Here is a 23,182-nt window from a genome sequence, read left to right on the forward strand (position 1 = left end):
CTTTTCTAATATTTCTTGATTTATTTAAATCATTTTAGTGTTTGCTGTCTGCATATTGGACCTACTTAAGCAATATAAATAACTACCAGAGAACAATCGACATAGATTCTACCCTAAATCGACCAGTCATTTTAACTGGTTCGGTAGTTCTAGTATTAATACTCGACATTAAAATCTGTTTAATTTATGTGAAATTAGAATATCTATCCTATTTCTAATTTCGGAAATGTGGTTTAAGAATTTTATAACAACATAAATATCCGAAAATCGTACATCAAGTAGCGCATTAAGTACGCTAGATTTTAAGTCTTAAATATTTTAAGCAGTTAAGAATTTAATAATTTACCGTACGAGTATTATGTGGGATTGCATAATACGTCAATTCCAGTCAATTAGTGATAACTGAAGTACTTCTTTGTGGATTTTTAAATGGGAATTTCAAATCATATCAAATCAAATACGCGAGTTATATTTCATTTATATTTGCAATTTATTATGATAATTTTATGATTTTTTTACTATTCTGTTAAAATTTATTTTTAAATCCATACATTTTATATCTAGCGTTATCTAGTTTTTAAATGTTTTTGCTAACTATCTGTGAAGTTTTAAGTACTGTTTTAGTTCAAGCTTATTTTAACATTGATGTGATTTTAAGTATATTTCGACAGATAATTGTTGATTCTTAATTCCTTTAGTCGTCGTGCCCTACGTAACAAGTGTATCGAATTATCGTTTTTGAAGCACATATGCTTGAATGAAATCATTTTACTACGTTATAATTCAATACAAAAATCACGTACAATCCAGAAATGCTTCAAAGTTTCCTTCGAGTTCTAATTCAATCTGAATAAAATTTATGATCTGAATGAGCTCCGAAATTATTTTTAATAAATGGCAAGTAAAATATTGCTATTAAAAATTTCTTTCTGCACCATTATTTGATAGTTGAAAGATCACTTTTTAAATCCATTGAATCAATTCAGATATCACACAGGTTAAATTTTAAATTGGATGTATTTAAAAGTACATAAAACTAACTAGTAGAATTCGTTTTTTCGCTTAATATGTTAAAGAATTAATCTGATGTTGAGAGCAATTCAAAAATAAACTATTGCAAGGATTTTTCAAGGTTTTTATTATTTTAAAAATTTAGAAAATCTAAAATGTGTATAAAAAATTCTTTCTGTCTTAAAACATGAAAATCCTTTTCGTTGTAATCATTTTTTTCAACGAGCGTCTCCATTTTGCTATTTATTACTTCAAAATGAAAATTCTCAGACAAGGAAGAAATACCACACACTTTTCTATACCTGCGTAGATTTCACATTCCTTACAAATATGTTAAAACATCAAATACGGCTGTACATATTCTTTTGCAATCTTATTCTGACCGTTTTGGGCCTTCTGAAAGGTTTTTGTGCGAATTTATTCAGGCAAAGGCTGTCAAAAGGATCAGAAGTCTATGAACTCCAGTAATCTTCTATTGGCCTTTGGGTCTTTGAGATTATGAAATCAATAAACTTCTTGACGTTTGTATATACTCCTGGTACTCCTTCTCCACCGCAGTCAATACCCCAGGACACCAGACCAGCAACTGTGTAACTATTGTCGGACCTGAAGCAAACCAGGGGGCCTCCTCCATCTCCTTTGCATGCATCCTGGCCAGCTTTTCCACCAGCACACAAGAATCCGTTGTGCAATTTGAAACGAGGTCCCAGTCTAGTTTTCCTTAACAAAGTCTGGCATTCCTCGTTGCTGATGACTGGCAACGTAATCTCCTTCATAATCAAAGAGAATTGGCCTTGTTCTGCAGAAGAAACAGTATGTTAAAATTAGTTTTAGGCAAAGACCAAGGATGATTTAGAAGATATTAAAGTTGTGATTTTTCGATTTGTTTTAAACCCTTCAAATTTGATGGTACATTTTTATATCAGTTCTTCAAATCTATCTCAAAAGGCTTAATCTTTACATTTAATTCTTCCATTGGGGAGGGACACCTCATAGATGAGAATGAGAAACTTCCGGTATGGTAATTGGTTTTTGCCACCGGGTAGTTACAGAAATGGTAGGGGTCGGTTACTTTCTATCGATGACAAGACATGTTTTCTATGGGTAGAGTTACACCTTGTCCGGTGATGACCCTTAGGACTCAACTATAGTTCTTTTCAGTGTTGCTGTCGTGGCGGACCGGTCAATGAAATAAATCCGAGTGCCTTAGTGGAGGGATGGAGTAGCCGGTTTAGGTTACATTTGATTAACAGTAGATTTATCAATAAATAACATTTTAAAATTTTCTTCTAAAGAAAAGTTTATTTTCTTAATACTTTGAATGCATTTTTTTACATGTTAATATTGTTCAATCTATAGAAAAAAATTTCATGATTACGGTTGATGCAAGATGAGAAATGAATCATGTCTTATTTTTAAATAATGTCTTGCATGATTAAATACCGATATTAGATTTTACGGGTGGTAGTGGTTATCCTAAAAATTTCTCATCTAAATAAGGATTTTTCTTCTAACTTTCACAATTTTCATAAGTTTTCAAATTAAATGTTTCCTCAAAGGATATTATAAGATGAAGCGAGTCTAAGACGTGACACTATAAGATGTCTGAAAATTTAGAATCGAAATGGGGTTGACTGATTAAATTAGGGTGCCGTTTTCAAACTGAACTATAATTACTTTTCAATTTTGAACTGTAATCAGATTACGGAGGCGAGTATATAATTTAACATCTCCATCTTTGATTTGATGGTTAAAAATATTCCTACCTGTCGAATTTTAAGAGAAATCTTGTCTCGAATCCAAGACTTTCTGTTCCTGAAGTGGTTGTTTGTCATGGAACTAGCATTAGGAGATGCAATTAATCTTAATATGTTCTAGGTTTGAGTTTGATATAAAGAAAAGCAATTTGCAAGTTCTGACGAAAGGAAGCAGTAAATTTCGAGCAATAGCAGGTATTTACTTTCTAAGCACAGTAAACGAAAAATGAAATAATTATAAACAATTCGATGTACAATAAAAATTTTGAATGAAAAGATCTTAAAAACAAAGACTCCTTGAATTATTTGACATAAAAGCATATTCAGTGAATGATACTCACGGTATGCATCTGTACCCCATCCTGTAGCAACGCACTGTTGTCCAGTGAAGTCATCGTCATCCTGTGGAAGACATGCGGTATCGATGTGCGGCTTGAATTGTACCGTTTTATTCAACCTAACCACAGCAATATCGTTGTGAAGGTTGTTGGGTCTGTACTGGCTGTGTATAAAGATGTCTTGAACACCGAAGTCTTCGTGGGGCATGAATTCATCAGTGTTCTGCGTGTCCCATTCGCCAAGTCGAACGATCATGCTGTTTTTGTTGTCACTGTGAACATATAATTGAGAATTATTTAATATTGCATTCACTTAATGTTGACTTTTCACCTTTATTGTAAGTGCGGTCATCATTGAATTTTAAGAAATTCAAAGAAAAATAAGTCTAAATAAACTAAAAAAAATAAATCGGCTTTCTTTAATAATCATTCCTTCTTTTATGCCCGATTCATAAGTTTTCAGAGGGGTAAATTTTATAAATTACTTTATTGATGAAATTAGTCGAATAATATTAAGAGAAAAATTTTAATGTCTAGTTAGTTTGAGTTATTATAAAGAAAGAAAATGATGCGGACTTTTGTTGTTTGATTTCAAAAGAATTCCATTAATAGGAATTTTTATGCAACAGTTCCAAGTTCCATTCTTAGGAAAGTTTTTTAATTTTTAAATAAAAACAAGTAAATTAAGAAAATAACGTCCAGTGAAAAAATTAGAATTAGTTAAAGGATTAGCAAATTAGAAAAAAGTATCAGTATAAAATAGTTAAAATAATGAAGTATCACTACAAAAAAGTAAATAATCTCGATTTAAAAATAATCTTTAGAATTTTTTTCCCCTTTTTCCGAAATATTGATACGAATTACTGACTTTGTAATGAATAATTTTTGTATTATAATATAATAATATACCTATTTTCACACCATGATATTGGAATAAGCTTTGCTTTCAAATCGAGTTCTGGCTAATAGCATAAAAAAAACTATAACAAAATGTATGCCAAATGTAAAATTGCTGTCTCAACTATTTTCTAATTATACTGTAATTATTCTTCTGACATCAAAAACTACTTTTCCATTCTTACAATACAATTACTGTTAAGCGAGTCGACTGGTTGCTAGAATGGATATTAATGATAAATAAGAACTAAATTTTTGTATAAAACAAATAAAAATCAAAATTTAACTCATTTAAATACAAACCCAAAAGTCATAAAAGGATTAAAAACGACGCAAATTAATATTAAAAATATAACGCGAAAATGTTTTTAAAAAACAAAATAGCAAGTAGTTTATTTTCAGATTAAATCACATTGTTTTGTTTTATAAAAGTGTTTTCGAATGTGTAAGCATTTGATTTGTTATTTATGAAGAAATCGGAATACTCCGAAATTATTTATTAAACATATTATAACTGCGAATATTTGGAAAGATTTATAAAATATTGCAAGCATTCTTAATTTTTAAATGAGGTTAAAACAAAAACTAATACGAAAATGTTACTTTTATACGATCAAATTATTAAATTTGGCAAAATGACATTTCAATCGAATTTTTAATTATATAGTGCATAAAAATACACATTTGTTAAAAAAATGAAGCTAATTTTGGCCAAATTTACATTATAATAATACAATCCAAGATATCACTATTAAGCTATAGTGAATGCATTAACTGATGTATATTAGCAGCTTGTTAATGAAAATGAATGCAACGTGATCATGTGATCTTCCAAATGTATACAGTAATATTCCAAAATAATCTCAATTTTTGATTCATTTACTTACAGGAATTTATCAACGCAGTGGGCTACTGTAATAATATGCCTATCATCAATGAGTGTACCTCCACATTTGAAAATAAGCTCTCCAGCAGCATTTTTCAGAATAGCAGCCTGAAAAGAGATTTTGGTGATCACTTATTTGCACATATAACTATACAAACACTCCAAGCAAATCAATACGAACTCATTTCATTCACAATGAATGTCGTAAAATGCAATATTTGGTCTGTAATTTTAAAAATTTACTTTTTATATGAATTCTGATCAAATGCACTAGATCAGATAAATCAGAAAACTGAAATTTGCCTCTACAATTTACCCAACTATAAGCAAATTTTAAAAAGCAAAACCTTTAATGTACTGTTAAATATTGTCGCCATATTTAAATCTCAGAATAACTATAAACAGAATTAAATAAAATAGGTAAAATAAATGCTTAATTTTGTAAAAAAAGTTTTTTTTTATGAGTTTAAAAAATAATGTTATTGCAAATTAAAATGTTACATTTAACTAATTAGAAAGAAATTATAACCCCATACTAAAAAGGAAAATGGCAACGGTGTTACAATTTTTTTTTAATCTATCCGAACACGAGTGGCAACTCAGAAAAACAACAATATAATTGATCTTAGCATCTTGAGTTGACGAACACTACATTGTTTGAATAAATAAATGAACGAAAGACAACATTTTCTAGAATATAAAACAATAACCCTTCATTAAATAATATTGTTGCCTGTGTGTTCGGATTACATTTGAATAATCTGGTTCAAAAATAGTTGCATGATTCCATGCATATTAAACCTTTTATTATTCTCAAAAAATAAAAATATCGTACGAATTTATAATTGACGAGAATGATAACAAACTGATTAAGTTTTAGTATTACATTTTTCTGCTAAAGAGTTACTATTAACCAAAAGCCTTTATAGTACCTTCTACTTTCGCAAAGATCGAAGTAAGTAGCAGGTAAATGGTGGAAGGTAGGTGAAATAAATGTAACAAGTATTAGCGTGTAGCCAGATTTATGCTTGAAAGAGTGAAACAACACATTTTTATAATTTCCATTTTTAAATGATTTGCTTTAATTGACAATAATGATAGTACATTTTAAATAATCCAGAAATCGAATATTTTGTTCCTTGAAATTGATTCAGAACACAAAGAAACAAAGTTCTAGTAGATTGACAACGAATATGCTCTTGAACATATTATTTGGAAGGGTTTGAGCCTATTATTCGTTAAGATCATCTTTCGATGCGTTTCGCGCCCTTTTTAATACGTTTTAAAAACGGAATTGAATTCTTGATACTTTTATTGAGTTGTTCAATGTTTAAAGAAATCAATGTTCTAGCAAGATAAATTCTATCGAAATCATTTGATATCCAAGTCATGATTTCACTAACACATCCGAGACATGCTAAGTCGTATTCATTGCATTCAGTCGTATTCCTCGATTGAAAAAAGCCAACTAGAATCGACCAAAGCCTTTATTTTGTCATCACCAACTTTGTGACTTTCTTTAGTGTGGCAGGATTTAATCTCACAATTTATTATTCAGAATTCAGTAAACCAGCTGTGATATACTCTTGTAATCCTAAAATATTTATCATGATAATACAAAATTGTTTTTAAGATTGCACAGTATTATTTCCTCTTTTTGTAATCAGGCTGCAAAATATTGTCAAAAAAACTCCTTTTTGATTTTCTATTAAAATAATCAGACATATTTTTTAGGAATTCCTAAATCTTTCTTGGACAAAGAAATTTATTAACAAATGAATATATTTTTATCTGCCGATTTGTTTTGTGGGTAGGATCCTGTAGAATATCGACAAGTAAAGGGCTAAATGAGAATTTTGGGTACCATGTTGTGCATATGCTATTATTTAAAGTCAAATATGATGTAAAGTCGTAAAAAAATATCTCAGTTCAGGTGCTTTTTCATACTTTCTGTGCTACTCAGTATAATTGGAGACAAAAAGTCACCAATCGCCAATCAATTGTCGTCGCTGGAGTATTGATTGACGTTTCTCTTTATAATGAAAGTTCCAGGAAGAATGGGCATTAAAACTCATTATTCATGATTAAAGATAAAATTTTATCTCTACAAGTTTTAAGATAAGACAAAAGACTGTAATGAAAGTTCCAGGAAGAATGGACATTAAAACTCATTATTCATGATTAAAGATAAAATTTTATCTCTACAAGTTTTAAGATAAGACAAAAGACTGTAATGAAAGTTCCAGGAAGAATGGACATTAAAACTCATTATTCATGATTAAAAATAAAATTTTATCTCTACAAGTTTTAAGATAAGACAGAAGACTGTAAAATAAGTCCATGAGATAATGAAATTCCCCTAAAAAACTGAAACACGATATTGTTAAAGATGGGGGATTAACCCTAACTTTCCAATGCGACTTTCTCGCCTTAATGCTATTTTCACACATCTCTGTTTTAATATCTACAGTCAACTCAGTCTTCCTTATGTTGGTGAATTACTCATGCTCGCTAACTTCTTTTTATACATTGATAGAGGGGCTTCAATAACCTTCTTCACTCCAGTGGTATAGTGCGATAGAGGATATTGATCAAGAAAACACTGACATTATGGAGGCAATATTTGCGTATATATGGAAATTTTCAAAGTCAAATATGATGGAGAGATAGGGAAGACTTGAAAATAATCTATTACCCCTCTGGATCAACTTTAGACAACATCAAATTTAAGGTAACACTAAGGCATTCGCTTTGCAGCAAAGCAAGCAGATCAGAATTCTATTCACTTATTTACGTCTTTGAATCAATTAAGAGAATTGCGGTACTAGCTACTTGATTGTAATTTATATTGGTAAAAATATGTTGTAATTTAAAATTACTTTTTAACTTATATCTTCGTATTAATTTGCATTGCTTATTTCAAATTCTAATTTTGAATCTCTTTCTTGCCTTCAAATTTAAAAAGATACTTTCTGGTTTCTATGATTCAACCAACTATAAAAAGAGAAATCTGCCTTCGAGTGTGTTTCGCTTCGAGTGAAACAAGCAAAAAATGTCGAAAAATATTTTTATTGTATTTTCAATATTATCAGGCATTCAGAACATTGAATGATATCTTGAAGGCATCGTTTAATTCCAGTACTAATAGAGCAGTAATCTGTCTTAATATTCATTTTTGGAAAAATATTTCCCAATAACAAATCAATCTAATTTAAAAAGGAAATGTGTTCACATGTAACCACATAAGCCTATCTCTTGGCAGATTATAGCCATTATTTTGTGATATAGCCATTATTTTGTGTATTCCATAGCCATTATTTTGTGATAAATTTAGAGATACAACATCTCTCATTACATCACTTTTACAGTGAATTGAAGTTTCATAGTGAAATTGATTATAATTTTTGATCTGAAAGGTCATCCATTCAAAGAAAAGCAAGCAGCAAGCATAATTTTTGCCAACCTACCAGTTTTTCCACCACTGAAACATACCTAGAATGCAACATAGTTCATAGAACTAATTACATTTATTCTAAAAATATAAAAATAAACGGTAAAATAGAAATTAGTAATCCCAGGAATCCTTCTGCAATTTGTATCGTAATGAGTTTCTCAGACTATTATTGATAAAATTAGAAAGAAAAGCAAGTTGCTTACACACCTGCCAAGGCCATTCTCCGAACTGTGCCTCTCCGTCTGCGGTGGGAGTTAAGATTCGGCCGTTGATGCCACCGGGATTCCTGTTTCCACACTTGTGGTCGTAGGGGGTGACCGTTGATGATTCGGGGTTGCGACAGCAGACGTGGAAGGGGCCGCACTCGGGAGGAACATATTTCTGATCCTATATGAAAAGAGACAGTAGACAAACAATTATGACACAGCAAGGTCACGATTTGAAATCATTATTAACTATGACATAAAAAGGATTTGGAGGAGGAGTTTGTATTAATAAATGTGTAAAATGATTTTAAAAAACTGCATACAAAAATAAAGAACTGTATTTCGCACTTTGGTAAATACACTTTGGAATGATTAAACTTTAATCTGAAAATATCAGAAATTGTCAAATAAATAATTTATTGAGAAAAATCATGCTGACATTGATTTTGATAGAATTTTTGTTGGTTCGTAGCGAAATAAAATTATAAATAAAATAGATACAAATAAATTTTCGGAGGGAGAAAAAAGATTTTTATTTATGCATTTAGGAATTATTGTAAAGTGAAAAAATGTAGTCTTTTCGATTACAATGATATATCTGAATCGTGCATCGAATTCATGAATTCGATATTTAAATCTGAAATTCAATGGACGTGGAAATTAATTTAAAAGCTTAAAATCGTTTGGATATGAATAAATATCGTTTTTTCAACTTCAAATTAGTTAAATTCGTTACATGCAATAATTGTTTCAAACAGAATGATATGTCAAATTAAGTGCTTAAATAAATTCAGAGATTAAATATCAGTTATGGTTTATTGATTACAAGTGTAACAAAAAGATATTGGTGACATACAATTCATAGATATCGCCGTTTCAAAATTAATTTGTAAAATGTCACGTTGCAACACATTTAATTTTTATTAATCTGTTGCCTTGAGAACTTGCAAATATATTGTTCCGAGTTCTGATAGATTTGTCTAAATATTTATTTCAATTTGATTTTAAATTAATTTCTTGCATTAAACTTCTTTTAAATATTTTCTTTTAAAATTGCCAATCGGAACTATACTTTTTTTTTTTTTACTGCAATAGAAAGATTGTTGATGAAAAGCAGTATCTATAGTTAATCAGCCTTCAAACATTCAGCAATGATTGAACAAAAAATGAAATTTTGTAATCTAAAATCGTTCTAACCTTCAAATAACTTCTATCAAATTCTTGGAATTTATTTATACCGAATTCTTACAAATCTCAGAATTTTAGTTTTTCTTCCATTTAGATGCTTCATTAGATGTTTCATTTCTGGAAAGGAAGATTTTTTTAAAAATTAAAAACTGATCAAGTTCCGATTTTATAAAATTATACCTAAGTTTTCTTGGTTTATAAAATTTAATATTCCGTCCCATTTTGTAATGACTGTATGGAAAAAGTTTCTGAAGTAATCACATATTGTTATTTCATTTATAGCACGCATAAAATGTCGCAATTCTGTATGAATAAGTTTTGAAGTATTAAGATTTTTTTTTTTCTTAATATCCTTGAAAAATCAGCTGCACTGTTTTTGCTCCCTTTTTTCGTATATGTAGTATATCTAGCATTTCCATCTTTATTTTTCTCTTCTCTTCTCTTCTACTTTTTTGTCTTCTGAGGCCAAGATTTATGTGTGAAGGTTCAATCTTGGAGCCGGAGTCCGAACCTTTCGAATCTCCAAGTTCGGAACCTAATTCCGCTCAAGGTGCGGAAGGTAAAGCATGCAGGTCTGGAGCACGTTAAATCCGACGCCAAGAGTCAAATGTCCTCCTACTGATATGGTGCGGAAGTTTCGAAGGGTATGCCAGCTCAATTGCCGTCCTCGTTATTTGACCGAAATTCGCAACTGCGCGGTCCATTCCTAAATAATGCTATTATTGTTTTCAAATGGGATATTAATGTATAACTAAACTATATCCTTAGAAAACGTATTACAGGTATGGGGCAGTGCTGGGCGAAAAACGGTAAAAATTACGACAAAAGTGAGGAATTTCACTTTTTGCCTCCCCTCCACACACTGCATGAATTGACTCGATATATGTGATATAATAAAAGATATCACATAAAAACCACGCATACATTTTTGACGCCTTTCTTTATACCACTTGGGTTGAAAATTTGACGCAAATCTACAATTTTGTTCTCAAGATGATATTCATACCTTTTTTTAAAAAAAAATCTGAGTTGTTGCGTTTTTATGTTATCGTGTTCATATATATTCAATTATACAGATCAACAAATGGTTCCTCCTCCCTTTGGCAGATTTGGTACGAAAACAAATACATATTTACAATTCTGATGATAAATCTGTGTTCATCCATACAGTCTTCTGCGTTTGAGACATCGCCTCCATATTAATATGGACAAATTTAATTCAATATACGGCATTCAAATCGTGAAAGAAATATATAAAATTTGGTATTGGGACAACATACAAAATTTCATCGCTCTAGCTCAGTGTCTTTTTGATTATAATGTTCACAGATAAACAGACAGGCAGACAAGCATAATTCCGGAAGTGTGTTTTTCGATTTTAGAGAGATCTGAAATATGGAGATCCGACTAAATACCGAGATCGAAAATTTTTGAAGATTACAGAGTCTTTGTTTATTTCTTATTCGAGAAATTAAAAACTATAAAAAGTATGAGGTATATAAAGTATTTCTTAGTAAAGTTTTTTAAAATTTTTTATTTCTGCTAGTTTTATCTGTTATTTTAATATTACAATGATATTAATTGCAGTTTTTTAAATAATTATTTGTTAAGTTTCCGTTTAGACGCCACACGGAAATAAAGAAAAGATCTAGAAGTGGTAACACGATATTTCTTGCGCAAGAATATTCTCGTAATTTATAAGGAAACATCGGAAATGTCACCGCTTGCGAAGCTGAAGTTAAAAAAAGCGAATATAAATGTCGTGAACTTTGCTACCAGAGGCGCTTTTGGCGTTTTGCGTAAATGATTTATTGACGTCCTTATGTAATGAAATACAATACCATGCATATAATATTTCAAAGCATATTAAAATCCTCCTAAAGTCACATATAGTTCTCATTACAGAAAACTAAAAAAAAAAAAAAAAACTATGCAGCTGAAAATAATTTTTTTTTTAAATATAGCCAAGACAACTTGTTTCATGAAATGTTCTTTAATTAAACGCACAGTTGTCAAAACATTAGTATTTTAAAATGTACACAGGCGTGAAGAATTCATTCATTCATTCATTCATTTTTATTTTGATGAAAAATGTTTTAAGTTATAACTTTCATTTACATTACATTATTATGCAACCATTTCGATACATTTCTTAGCTTTTTAATAATTACTATGCACTTTAACGTATTGGCTAAATAATTCATCGAGTAATTTTTTGTTTTGTTTTTGTGCATTTATGTGTAACTTCTGCTAGATAGCACATGAGTTTTCGCTGTTGTTAAGACAGTTTCTTTCAATAAACTAGCAATTTACGTATTTAATAAGCTTAACCCTTTGATATATGAATTTATTTAACTCCCTAATTAGATGACATATTCTATTTTATACATTTATTGTTATTTTGATTTGTATAATAAGGAACATTTGAGTTATTGTATCGTTCCTAAGGGATTTTTACATACTTAATTCTGTCACTTAATTGCAGATTTAAAATTAAAAATAAAATAATTCGATGCGCGTGTCGGACACTTAATTGCATGCGAAGGGGGGGGGTAATAAATGAATCTATTATTTTTGAAGCTCATCAAAATTTTTCCGTCAGCAAACATGCTAATGGACGATTTTTGGTTCTAGATGATATTCTTTTCCTTTGAATGAATCATTTTGGAAGTTTAATCAATTTAGATGCGAGCTTTCCATCAGCTAGGTTTTTCCAGAAAGGTGGTTTAACTTAGTTCAGTTATATCAACGGCCCGTTTTAAAGAAACACTAGTGCTATTTTGGGATGGACCTCGTAATTTTGAACCTCGGTCAGATGACGAAGGCGGTACCTCAGCTGGCACCCCTTTCTCCAATCGTGTAAGATAGAACTTTAAGTCTTGCACAAAAAGTTCGTAAACCAATACAGTCTAACAGGCGACTTAAAAATTTATTGAGTATAACTTCTCTGTTATAAAGTAGAACTTCTCATTTTACCAATCACAAATCAATTTTAATTTCTGTTGTCACTGAAAAAGATTATAAAGAATTATTGACTAGAAGAAATAGAATTGCTTTTTTATAAGTCGTTTAGAAAATAAACGTTATTACAAGCTCCCCAGCCCCATTTTTTTTTATATGAGATCTAAACGAAGTTCTTGAAACATCGAATAAGATTAAGATGCTCCAAATAGTGGGATCGCAATTCAAACTCGCTATTCTTAGGTTTATGTACGAATTGATATCGTTTGAAATAATAGATCATAGGCATGCTACAAACTCTCATACATAGTTAACAATCTGAGCACTTATGAGACAAAATACATTGGGAAAATGAATTGGGCAATTTAGTTTAATTGTATTAACGTCCCGTTTAAAAGAAACACTAGGGTTCTTTTGGGACGGACCTCGCAATTTTGAACCGCTGTCAAATGAAGAGAACGACATCTGAGATGGCACCCTCTCCTTCAAACTTCCACACCACACCCAATAGAGGACAGTGAATTGAGATTTGCCACTAACTCTCCTTCCTTTTCCTATTTTGGATATGTGTGTATTCTTTGATATAAGATTCCCAAATGATAACGATTTTGTCAAAATCACGTGTTTTTTCCCCCCTAGAGTTTATATCCCAGTATAAATGTATATTTACTCTGAAATAGATTCCACCGTTAAATATTCCGCAACCTCTTTACAAAATAGCTATTTCATAATTAGCATTTTGAGCAGCTCAAACGCCAGAATAAAAATTAAAGATTACTTTTATTCAACAAATATTCAATGATTGTAATTGTTATGGAACAAATCCATTAAAATGTTTATAAAATATTATTTCAAAAACTTTTCCGAATAGTCTCTAAAATACTCACCAGCTCGTAAATATTGATTATTACCAAAAGAGGCATGAAATGTCGAATGTGTCATATCTAAATACATTTTAAGATTTCCGCGTAAGATTACTGTGCAACTTATATTGTGTATGTGTCATCGTGTCTAGTTCAATAATAACAAATACTTTTTAAAATAATTTAGTTGATGTGAACAGTGTAAATTATTTGCTAAAATAATATGAGTTTTAACTATCTTTTAATAGATATTTAAAGAGACAAGCCCTAGATTTTCTTTAAGAGGTTCTCCTAGAGCAATTATGTATGGATTGTATGAAAGATTAAAAGAAAATTTCTACAATATATGCGATTAGAAGAAAATCTAAATAATTTATCCATATCATATCAATCAGCTGGAAGAAAGCATCTTTAGAAAGCGTTTAAGAAGAATGAAGGGAGAAATGAAATGAAATTGAAGATGATAATGCTAAAATTTGCATCGTCGAAATAAAATATCAAAACAAATTATAAAGTTTCTTCTGACCTTCTAAATCCACAAAATATGTATAAAGAAAGCACATTTAGATTGCAACCTAAGTTCTTAGAAATTTAGTGTCAATGTAACCTAATTTTTTAGAAATTTAGTGTCAAATTTTCGTTGTGGCAGAAAATTCTCTATTATGAGAATTAACTCCGAAATAAATTCTGTTGCCTTTTTTCTAATTCTAAGCGATTGATATTGGCAGCACTTTTGGTAAAACAATAAGGAGAAATTGTTTTTCTTATTTGTCAGTACACATGCCAGTGAAATGATTATTTTTTACATTTTATATGTGAAGAAAATAATCTAAAGATATTTATAATTAAAGAAATAGAAGACCACACTTTTTATATTGATGACAATGCTTATGGTAGACAGCAGCAGAGGAATATGTATTATTGCCCTAATAATAAATAGCAATGTATAATCTCATTTTTATTACCATCAGTTTTACTCATCAATATTAGTTCTAAAATGATATCTTAAAACTTATTTTGAAGTTCGAAAATGAATCCTTTTCAGTCTGTAAGGCGCCGCTCAGGCACCTTTCTAGACTGTGTTTTTGACATCGCTCCATTTCAACTATCATAAATCAATCACAGCTGCAAGAAGATGCTTATTAATTTTCTTTAAAAAAAACATATAAAACTTTATTTTCATGTCAGGAAGCTCTAAAATGAGTTCTCTTTATATGAATAATTACGAAACTGATTTCTGTTTATTTTCCTAGTGTGAAGGGTTAATAAATTTAGGTGCTAATGTTTTGATTCCGATGTCGGAGGAAATGAACTCGAGTTAATTACGAAAAACAGAAAGCTACACAGGAAGAGATTATTTTTTCCACCGAAAATACTGCTGTTATTTCCGGGGAAAAAATGAAAACATGAAAAAGCGATGTTCCGAGAGAAAAAGAAGCACTTCGTTAACCGTCAGACGAAATATATACTGTGTGGGTTTTCACTGTTATTACTTCACAGCTTTAATGGCTTGCGTGAAACCAAATTAAAGTCACAAATAACCTTCACTATTCTTTGGCCATTTCATTAGAGACGAGAAATGATAAAGATACGGTGTCACTAACTCTTTTGAATGAAAAGAAGGCCTTTGATTGTTTAGGATTTCAGTTGCGTATGTAATCTTTCGTAGGAGAGATCAGAATTGACAGTCGAATTTCCGGTTGAAGTTGTTAGATGTTATCGAAAGCGTCGAATGTGTTTGTTTTATTAGCACCTTCGTTTTTCATATTGCGTTGTTTTAAAAACAACTTGTAATAAATCTACTTGTCTACAGCTTATGTCAAGTATGCTAGTTATTATGTTAAATATTTTTAAACAAGAGAAAATTTATTTTTAAAAATAAGAAACGGATTCTCTTTTTTTTTTTTTTCTTTCTATCTTTGATATTTAATCTAAAATTATATACTTATAACAGTCGTATGAAAAAGTTACAATTCATGATTGGAAATTTACTTTTTGACTAAGGTTTTTGCAAACATCTTTTTAAAAATTATTTTTTTAATCTTTTAAAAATAGGGGCCAGTGACTTATATTCACCAGTGTGATAATACATACGACAATCACATATATATGAATGTGTGTGCGACTTTTTTAATTGTTTCATTTGGATTCGTTTTTTTTTTTTTGCCTTTAAAATAAGTTTGAGGGGTATTGAAAGCGTACATCTCAATTTTAAACTATTGTTAGATGGATGTTTAGTTTAGTTTAGTTTAGTTATATTAACCTCCCGTTTTAAAGCAACACTAGGACTATTTTGGGACGGACATCGTCATTTTGAACCGCGGTCAGATGACGAGGACAAAACCTGAGCTGGCACTCCCCCCCTCTCCACATCACACCACACCAACGGGAGGATGTTTGGCCCTGACGGATTTATCGTGCAACAGACCCCCTCACATGTCGGTTCTTCGGTGGAATGGGGTCTCGAACCTGAAACCCTACGGCTCACAAGCCACTGTTAGACGGATGATCGAAATTTAAGTATTTTGAAGTACTGAATTTGAAGATTAATACATAAGTCATGATTCTTCCAGATTGAAAAAAAAATAAATAGTGAAGAGCTATTATTATATATTATCTAGAGAAATATGTTCAAATTAAATGATATTTAATTATTTTTAATCTTTACTCTTTATTGCCATTTTAATAAAATTACGATTCATATGTATTATTTTATTCATCCAGCAAGCTATAAATGAAATTTTTTTTTATTACTTTCGCAGTGTAGTACCATTATCCAAACAAAATGAGCAAATGCTTACATTTCAAATGTAAGTACAAAATATAGCGAGTGCTCCATTCTAATTTTTCATTTTTTTTTTTTTCGGGGCGATGGATAGAAATTTTTAGTTATTAAACTATTTACCTTACCTTATTTAATAAACTAAGGTAGGAAAATTTTGAAAAATCTAATTTTAAAAGGAATCTAGTTAAATCCTTTAGTCACACTAATTATTTGCGAGTATAAGCGAGGCAATCCATTATGTTTAATATAGCTGTTCGGGACGGCTTTTCCAAGAGTAAAAATGCGAAAATTGGTTCTATTCCGGTTGGAAATGTTTCAAATGGTTACTTTACATGCGTAAGAAAAATTGGAAAGGAAAATTTACCTTTATTTAAATTATTTTAGGCTTTCAAACATCGTTTTTATTTTCTTGTATACATAGTATAGCGAAACTACAGAAATTGTCAAAAAATTCGAACTCGAAATTGAAACGATTTTTTAACGTTTTAGGTCTCTCTGAGTTCGGAAAATACCCGTCCGTGACAAATATAGCTCAAATAGGCTTTGAGCTACGTGGATGAAATTTGGTATAAGATTTACATCAAATTTGTAGATTTCTATCAAATTTTGAGCGAAATCTGTTCAGAGGAAGTCTGTCTGGCTGTTCAAATATAAATTAATTACGAATAGAACTAGATGAAACTCTGAAATACATTTGCCATTTATAGTGTAAGCATATATCAAATTTGGAGCCAAATCGAATGAGGAGTTACTTTCAGAAATATTTAAATGTGATAACTCAAAAACTCAATGAGTTAAATGTATTAAATTTGGTATATTTTGTGACTAAGTGCAGTTTATTTGCAGATTTTTATTTCAATCAATTGGGAAAAACGCCTCTCAAACACAAATTCGATTTTTAGATGCTTTTAATTGCTTGTCAAGGATTCATCCCCAAATAACTCGCCAAGGATAACACGATAGATTCAGTAAAAATGCTAAATTCATGCCAATGGTTAATATTTCTTAAATATGTACGCCAATGCCATGCAAGGCGTTCTATAGGATAATATCTTTATTAGAGAGTAAGTGAGAAAGTTTTAGATGACTACTCCCGCTGGCTAATGTCGCATACTTACACTATATAAAATACTTGTATTTAATTCAAATTCGGGACAAATACAGGCAACACAAGCAGAATTTGAGAAAATCATTGCTACTCGGGGAATTCTGACCATATTAGTTAAAGATAAAACTCACCTTCCAGAAAAGAGTGACATTTTAACATTGTAGAAACATTTCAAAATAGAAATATTAATGTAAAAGATATTAAAAATTCCAACTTGTTCCATATTATACATTTCATACTGCAGTACTGATGCTGAAAAGAATACACTCACCAGTGGCAATTCCTCCGCGTCTCCATCAGGCCTTCTTCGAGGGTCTATGACACCCCGGCCATCAGTGACGATTTCTCCATCTACACACAGGTAGAGGGGCACACAGAGGCAATCATCGGTCGCTTTCCCTGGTTGGAAATAGTCAGGAGAATCGTCTTGCGAAAGGCAGCCAGTGATAGCAACCGTTAGGAGCAGCAGCCTCCACAACATTGCCATCTCAGTTTATCTTGCTGGTGTTTCAGCTATCTGTAAGAGATTACCTTGATGTGAAACTAATAGAACATAGTCTTAAATGTGCTTAGAACTTTATTTTAGAATGGATCAGAAATATTTTCCAGTCGACATTCTAGTATATGGCTATATAAGGACTGCACTCAAATATTTTCCAAAAAGATTTTATTATTTAAAAATCATTGAAAAGAAATTAAAGAAGGGAACTAAACATTTTAGTCAATATATAAAGTAACAAAGTCCTTTTTTTTCCGAATTTTTTTTTTGATGAAATCAAGTCATAGATATTGACAACTTAATTTTAGTTTGGCGTTGCAAGGATCATCGGATCTGAGCCTACAATAATTTTTGGTCCCCACAGTCATCATCAGTGGTTTAATAAGTATAGAAAGCACCTGGCGCATGGCATTTTTTCGCTCTTTCATGATATTTAATTTAAAAATAAATAATATAAACGAGCAAAGGCTTTGCTCTGATGGCATCCAGTAAGACCGCGACAACTATATGTCCAGCTCAGTCTCTATAGCACTGGTTACGGATGGAATATCGAATTTACAGGCAACAGTAGATTTAAGTATCTGGTTATTCTATGTAGTTACGAGGTTTGTATTTTAATAAATTGATTCGTTTAGTGTAAAATTGTTAACGTATTTATTTAAGATTAAATTTTACTTCCTGGCATACAAAGATTAGAGGAAATATTGCAATCATCAAAATATTCGAACTCCAAATTTTGACGGACCTCCACATTTCAGAACTCCCAGAATCCGAAAAACACATTTTTGGTGTTATTTATGTCTAAACACGGCAACTCAAAAAAGGCTTGGCGCTAGATGACTGAAATTTGGTATATGGAATTATGAGTAAATTTATAAAAATCCATCAAATTTTAGAAAAATCCATTCTCAGAAAGTCTGGCTGGCAAACTGTCCGCTTAACAAATGAAATCGATTACTACAAAACACAAAGAACTAGGTAAATAAAATTTAGCACACAGGAAAGATTGAAATATAGATACTTATCAACTTTTGAATTAAATCCGCCAAACAGTGGATCGTCTGTTGGTTTGTACTATCACATGCATGTAAACACAATGACTCATAGACAATGTGACTTAAATCAACGAAATAGTACGTGATCTTATGACTATAACAGTATACTTTTATGTAAAATTTTGGTGTCAATCAGCTAGTAAAAAGGTGTCTAAAAATATAGCGATAAATTGAATGAAAATACTAGATTCATGCCAAAGATCTATATTGGAAGGGGGGATGCAAGACATTAGAAGGCATGCGACAAAGTTTCAGGAAGACTATTATTCCTGGTTTATTTTAGTAACTGTGAGAATATACGTTTTTATTTATTTATTATGAATTTGATTATTATTATTCGTGCCTATGTTTGTAACAATATTATTTAGGTAAATACTCGGTGTCTATAAATACTATAAGAATAAGACGATTGTAATGCAAGAGATTTGAACCCGATCATTTATATTTGATAAAATTATCCTAGTATTTTATAATTTTTAAGATAATTAGGTTAATAATGTCTTTTTCATCAACCTGTCAGCGGCTTTTCTCTTTAGTTCAGCGGCTTAACCCTTTATTTACCGAATTATTTTACCATCCATTTTTCAAATTTACTTTTGAACCATTAGTACGGAATAAACTATGAAGAAGAAAAACTTTAAATGAAATAATTTAATTAATAATTAAAGATTTTTTAATGTTTTTAGTTGATATCTACTACTTTCCATTGGAAATACTTTCTTTGTGTTCTTTTAAATATTGTTAGAAAAAATAGTCATTACGAAGATATAAGCAGGATTTAAATGATAAACGATAACGTCGGTAAATAAAGGGTTAAATTACCTGCCAAAAATTGCTGATGCAGCGTCTTAACCAGACTAAACATAACCGAATTCCGCTTTCAAGAATAGAATCAGCCAATAAGCTAAATGAAATGCAACCAAGAACCGCCGGTGATCCAAAAGTGCCTGTCGTTTGCTATATTTAATTGTAATTTTGGGCCAAAATATTTTTATTATAATTTTAAATGTGTTAAAACTAAAAATATGATTAAGGCTTGTTACTAGACAATCATAATAAAGCAATAAACAAAGAGCTGGAATTTATTCCTTTTCTCCCTATCAATCATTTTATCTGGTAGTATTTTTGCTGCGCTATTTGCACTTAAATTCCTAGTTACAGTTCTGATCTGACGCCGAATAACTAACCAAGAATGCTTAAATGCTATGTGTAATATGCGATAATGTGTAGATACGATTCTAATGGGTATCTAGATACGACTAGATACTCTCTAGATACGACTAATAGATAAAATAAAAAAATAATAATAATAGATAAAAATAGGCCAAAAAACTCTAAGCCTGTTGAGGCAAATTTGTTGAGATGATCTAGCTCAAGACTATTAATTTTTGATTATCTTAACAGATTTATGTATATGGATTGCGAGTTCGAACCCATCCGGCCGAAGACTCACCGTGTGTGTGGTGGCTGGCGCACGTATAAATCTGTAGTAGTCACAAAGTCCTCCATGTCGAGAGTAATATCACTGGGGGTACTGGTTCAGAGGTGATCGTTCTCTGATTCAGGTCTACATTACGATCTGTGGATGAATGAATGAAGTTCGCCCCGTAAAAAGGGTTGTGACATTTGAGTAGCTAAGTCGTACTCTTGTCCCTAGTTGGCGCTACTGAAAAAACAAGAGACGCTCATTCGGCTTAAATCGCTGACAGATAACTGTCAGCGAGCTTATAAAATGCCATAAGTCACAACACAGATTTATGTATATTTGTCGGTTTTTTTCAATGCTTTCTTGAACCCGATTCAGAATTTTTTTCCCTATTCAATGTGTAGTATGCGACTAATTGTGTGCACATTGAAATATTCTAACCAATTTTCAAAAACACTTTTATACTTTTTTTTTATTGAATTAACAAACAAGTGCATATCTTTTTTAAAAAAATTTCTTATAAGATACATTTTTCTCTCTTTGTGCCATTAGAATTCATAATGACGAATGCGGCGTCAATGCATCGACATACAATGAAAATACGAGATTTTATATTTCTTTAGAATATAAAAACGGATTTGTAATTATAAATGCAGCTAAATGAAAGCATAAATAAAAACCCATTGTTTAAAAGCAAACGCAAAAACTGCTATTTTGACACATACACATCTGTTTGACCTCAAAAATATTTTTTTATCAGATCGAATGGCAACTTGCAAATAAATGAAAACGATAATTCAATGATTCAGTTTTTACGAATTCAATTCTTTCTTTCAATTCAATTCAATTCTTTTATGAGAAATTTTATTTAGCCTTCGGTCAAAGCTTTTATACATTTTTTGCGTTCACGACATTAAATCTTCCTTGTCACAATGTTTGATTAATTAATATTTTACTTTCAATAGACTGAACCACAATTTAAGTGTTTTTTTTTAATTAAACTTCTATCAGTAAAAGCATCTTGCTACACTAAACATCAACTTCATAAGCTCTGCTTTTATCTAATATATCAGTAGCTACGGCAAGTGGTTGACATTAGACAGAAATCGTTTGATAAGTTTAGAAGTAAATAAAATTCCAATTTTAAGAATGCAAAAATGTTTTTCATTAATCAATCGCTATTTTGTATTTTTAAAAAATATTTACATAATCATGGAAAATATACTCTCACTAAAAATTGTTTGATCAAATAAAGTCCAATTAATCCTTATGGCTTACAAGTCTACAGTGTGATAATGAATTCACGATAGTCATCATTCGCAGCCGATATCTAAATTATAAAAAATCGTTTGCAAGTCACCAAAATTCGAATCCATATCAGTTCATTATACTCAGTGTTGTTTCCTACTGGTTTTAATGAAATCGGATGCTTGCGATTAAGAAAAAAGAACGATTCCCATCACATTTATAAACAAAGATTCGACTAGATATTCAGCAAAACCATGAGAACAGTTTACTTACCGGGTAGTAAGACCGGTCTGACTCGTCTTTAGCGAACAGGGAAAGTGAATGTTGAAGAACACAGAAGAGCGGCTACACACAGAAAGGTCCCTTTTAGGGTTCCAGGCGGAAGCAAGGTCAACATTTGCGATCGCACCATTGGTTTGTCCACATTGGTTAACAAGGGACGTGACGTCAGACCAGAGGATGCTGCGAAACTTGAACTGAAAAAGGAACTTTTTTGCGCAATAAGTTTGCTGTCAATTCCTCTGCAAAAGGTTGGCAATTTCCTTTTTTTTTTTAATTGCTTTAGAATCGAAGTAAAATGAATATTTTTTTTGACTGGGGGAAACCATGGCACTACTATGAAAGACTGGCTGAAAATTTCCATTTTTCTTTGCTCATTTTTCGTTCTGTGTTATATATCTACAGTACATAGAATGTCTGTTTTACAAAATTGCCTTTAATCAAATTATTTTAATCTCATGCATTCGTTATTTGAGCTTTGTTAAAGAAATTTTTAAGTGATGTCTTTATAACTTAATTATATAGGGAAATACTGCCTAAAATAAATTTAAAATGTAATTCTTAAATAGACTAAGCGTTTGATATTCTATTTTATTTTCTACTATTATTATATTATCATCAATGATTTCAAAAATAATTTTAAATAAAAGATGCATAATATTTTACCATGACATATCATTTTCTGAAATTACCTTAGTATTATTTATTTCGTCATATAATTTTTAAACTATCTAATAATAATAACATCACAATCTAAAATTCTTTAATACGTCCCAGGGAAAAGATTAAATTCGAGATACAGGAAATTTTCTGAAAAAAAAAAACTTATTAAAAGAAGAAAGTTAATGTTCTACAACATAAATTTTACATCCTGATATGTTTCATAGAAAGTTTACATAAAAAAATCACATTAAAATTTTTCATAAAGTATTTTTAGATAAAAAAATATTTTTTTTTTAATTAAAAATAAGTGACTTGCAAGTATTATATATTTTATATAGAAGTAATTCCAGCTCACGTAAAGTATATCAAACAAGTGGTGCCAATTTAATTTTGGAATTTATGGCATATACAGAAGGAAAAAAGTTATTCCACAACGCTGCATAAGATGATGAGCAGTAGATAGAAAAATTAATGAAATGTGTGATGAATGGAATAAATTAATTAATTTAAAGGGAATATGATGAATGATGAATTTAAATGAAATATGTGATTTCATTT

General features: G+C 30.6%; 2 protein-coding genes across 2 annotated transcripts in view; one reads left to right on the plus strand and one right to left on the minus strand.

Moving 5' to 3' along the window:
• Positions 1–1,121: 1,121 nt before the first annotated feature.
• On the minus strand, positions 1,122–22,092 carry LOC129977536 (phenoloxidase-activating factor 2-like). The gene is made up of 6 exons (XM_056090566.1): positions 21,956–22,092; positions 17,726–17,971; positions 8,551–8,730; positions 4,891–4,997; positions 3,110–3,378; positions 1,122–1,810 (listed from the first exon to the last, which is right to left on the minus strand). The coding sequence occupies exons 2-6, from the start codon at positions 17,939–17,941 to the stop codon at positions 1,464–1,466; spliced, it is 1,119 nt and encodes a 372-aa protein (XP_055946541.1). The 5' UTR covers positions 17,942–17,971; positions 21,956–22,092; the 3' UTR covers positions 1,122–1,463.
• Positions 22,071–23,182, plus strand: part of LOC129973668 (uncharacterized) — a 107,486-nt gene continuing 106,374 nt past the window's right edge. The window contains exon 1 of the mRNA XM_056087511.1: positions 22,071–22,212. The gene's annotated coding sequence lies outside the window, so the exon portion shown is untranslated. The remainder of the gene's footprint in view (positions 22,213–23,182) is intronic.

The sequence above is a fragment of the Argiope bruennichi genome, chromosome 1 (genome assembly GCF_947563725.1).
Source record: "Argiope bruennichi chromosome 1, qqArgBrue1.1, whole genome shotgun sequence".
NCBI lineage: Eukaryota > Metazoa > Arthropoda > Arachnida > Araneae > Araneidae > Argiope > Argiope bruennichi.